General features: G+C 46.1%; 1 protein-coding gene across 5 annotated transcripts in view; it reads right to left on the bottom strand.

Moving 5' to 3' along the window:
- The window catches only part of PLCB2 (phospholipase C beta 2), a 63,273-nt gene that overhangs the window by 40,475 nt on the left and 19,980 nt on the right, over positions 1-2,818 (bottom strand). For all 5 annotated transcript variants that reach the window (XR_657784.2, XM_009283699.2, XM_019473235.1 and 2 more), the window contains one exon: positions 1,244-1,312. Coding sequence is in view for 4 of the 5 variants with exons in the window: in XM_009283699.2 (XP_009281974.1) it covers positions 1,244-1,312 (69 nt within the window). In the remaining variant the exon portion in view is untranslated. The remainder of the gene's footprint in view (positions 1-1,243; positions 1,313-2,818) is intronic.

The following is a 2,818-nucleotide window of genomic DNA, read 5'->3' as shown; positions in this document are numbered from 1 at the left end:
ACAAAACAAAAACTTCGAGAGCTTTTTTCCCCAGACACTCCCACAAAATAAGTTGCAGACAAAGTTTTAGGCTTGTTGAAAACGCAAATATGTTTCATTCTAATGAATTTCCAAGAAGAAATGCAGTTTCTCGGAAGGAATTATGATTTTTAAGAACTGTGTAAGATGGGTGCTGTTCTTGAGCTCTGCTGGGCTTTTAGCACCCACCTCATTATGGTCTTTTCAGAAAGATCAGTCCTGGGGAACTCTGAATAGACATTTTCAGAGCAGTATTAAGAAAACAGCTGTACTACTTACGTGAAGAGGCTGCTTGAGTTTCTCAGTATATATTGCAAAATCTTCCCCTTCTGCATTAGACTGAGAATCACGTATGTTACCATATGGAGCCATTATCTTTACTCCTTTGTTTCCTTTTCACATCCTCGCTTTACTTCAATTTTCTGCTTGCCTTTTCCATACATGGAAAAGTTAAAAACAAACAAAAAACAGACCCAGAAAAAAAGTCCTAACAAGGACAACTTTGCTGCAGGAAGCTTAAATTGTAACTGAAACCAAGAACAAAGCCATAATCATATGCTTCCCTTAGTCTGCCACCCTGCAAGCAGACAATTTAAAATTATTTGGGGGGGGGAAAAAAAAAAGAAAAAACCACTAGTTTTTCTGAAACTACATTTTCTTCCCTTTAAAGGGAAAAAAGAGCCCCACCACACACTGCGTTGGAATCTCACTGTAACTACAGGTTTGTAGCTGCCTTGACCCAGCCTGTGCATCTTTGCACAAGAGAGAAGCTCTGGTGACTCAATACAGAAGCATGACAAGTCTCCTGCAGGACTTCCCAGTATAGCTCAGCGAACGTAAAGGCCTGGCCAAGATTAAAGCTAGCCAGATGTATGGCAGGGGGGAGAACACAGCCGCTGTGCACAACAGAAAATGAGCCTTTTGGCAGGCACTTGGAATGGGAATTGTTGTTTTCCCAGCATTCTGGCATATTCTTTCCAACAAGCTCATATGCCATAGCCTGGATGTGCCTTTTATTTAGGTGCACAGAAGACCCCGGGGGCGTTCGGGGACAAGAGTAAAGATGGCTTTTCTGTATTTACGCAGTTGTGATGTAAGGAGACAAAGTCCTCTCCGCCTTCTTGTAACAGAAAGCCAGGGTAAACTGCCTCGGCTAATGCCAAAGCCCTAGGCAGCCTTGCCTTTCCCATATGAACAACCGGCAGAAATGAAGCTATGCACTCACCTTGGGAATTTTGGCAAATCGCCCTACTCTGGTATCTCGGATGCTGGTTATATCCAAAATTTCCATTTCCTACAACAGAATAAGGACAAGGAAGATGAAGAAAGACAAAGGATTAAGGAAAGAAATCCATTGCAGAAACCCCAGAAGCTGCAAAGCAGGTCTCAGCCAGTGCCCTTCACTGGGAAGGAGCCCCCCCCCCATGAACAGGCAAAGCAGGTCTCAGCCAGTGCCCTTCACTGGGAAGGAGCCCCCCCCACCATGAACAGCACAGGCAGGGAAACATCGGCTGCTGATACGCCAAGCTGGCAGGTTGGCTAGTGCAGAGGTGGCAGTGGTCTGCAGCACCGTCCTCTCCAGGGTGAGGCTGGAGACTCGGTGTGGATCACCACGAGAGGGACTGTATGACATGTGTCTAGATTTATATGGGGAAACTCTACCCCAGTTACAGTCCATGTGTTAATACAACCACTAATGTTCTCAGCCTGTCTTTTGCCTCCACGCATTCAACATGGAACAGCTGAGCTGGAAGGCAGGCAGGACCACCTCTTCCCAGGTCACTCCCAGCAGGCCTTCACCTAATCTGTTCTGAAGCAATTCCCATGGAGGACATTCTACAACCTTCCCCAGGCAGCCCGCTCCACGTCCTCACTACTGGCTAGTTGTCATGTTTATCTTGTTTGTTCTTTTAATATCCAACCTGAATTTCCTTCCTCTGTTACCAATTTGTCTGCTCACCGTGGATCTGGAGAACAAATTATACTTGTTGCAGCAGATAATATTATTTTCCAAGATCACAATAAGGAACAACATGGATACCATGTCTTCTGGCTGTATCCCCATTTTATTGTCAAGCAGGATGGAAATTTTACTCCTAATCCCACTCCTTTCTGAGTCCCTAGTGCAAAAGCGGTGCAGTTTTTCTTCCTTGCTGTTCACGACAACAGATCTTAAAAGGAGCCAGCCAAAGATTAATAAGCCACAAGAATTCAACAGACAAACTATTGCCCATACCACACCATGCTCTGTATCAGCCCATCTCATCCCTGGTTGCTGTGCTTATGCCAGCCTGCACGTGACCTTCACAAGCCTGCCCCAGTTCCCTCTGACAGCCAGCATTGGCCCACCACGCCTCATGCTAGCTCACACTGTCTGCAGATTCCCTCGGAGAATAGGAAAGATGCCAGACAAGTGCTTCCCCAAGGATGTAAAACAGGCTGTTGCTCCACTGCAGCTCTCAAATTTGTTTACAGTTTATTTTAGGAGCTAATCAATGGCATTTTCCAGGAATATGAGATGCTCCCCCCGCCCCTGTCTGGGTTTCCTCATGTCAGCTATGCTTCCTTACCCCAGCCCCTTTCCCAGGTAATTAAATCTCTCGTACCACTAATCCAGTGAAATACCTCACTTTTGATGGGTGACAACAGCTCCCCTTGCCTCATTTTCTGCACCTCCACCAGTGCTACCACTTCTTCCTGCTGCCTGGCTGGAACCCTTACAGCAAAAATTCTACTGCCAGGAACGGACCTTGAAAGGGGAATGCGAATGACGGAGAGTGAAATACCTCACTTTTGATGG

The sequence above is a fragment of the Aptenodytes forsteri genome, unplaced genomic scaffold, assembly GCF_000699145.1.
Source record: "Aptenodytes forsteri isolate BGI_AS27 unplaced genomic scaffold, ASM69914v1 Scaffold535, whole genome shotgun sequence".
Classification (NCBI taxonomy): Eukaryota; Metazoa; Chordata; class Aves; order Sphenisciformes; family Spheniscidae; genus Aptenodytes; species Aptenodytes forsteri.
Note: the sequence above shows the minus strand (reverse complement) of the source record. Positions and strands in the feature narration are given on the sequence as shown.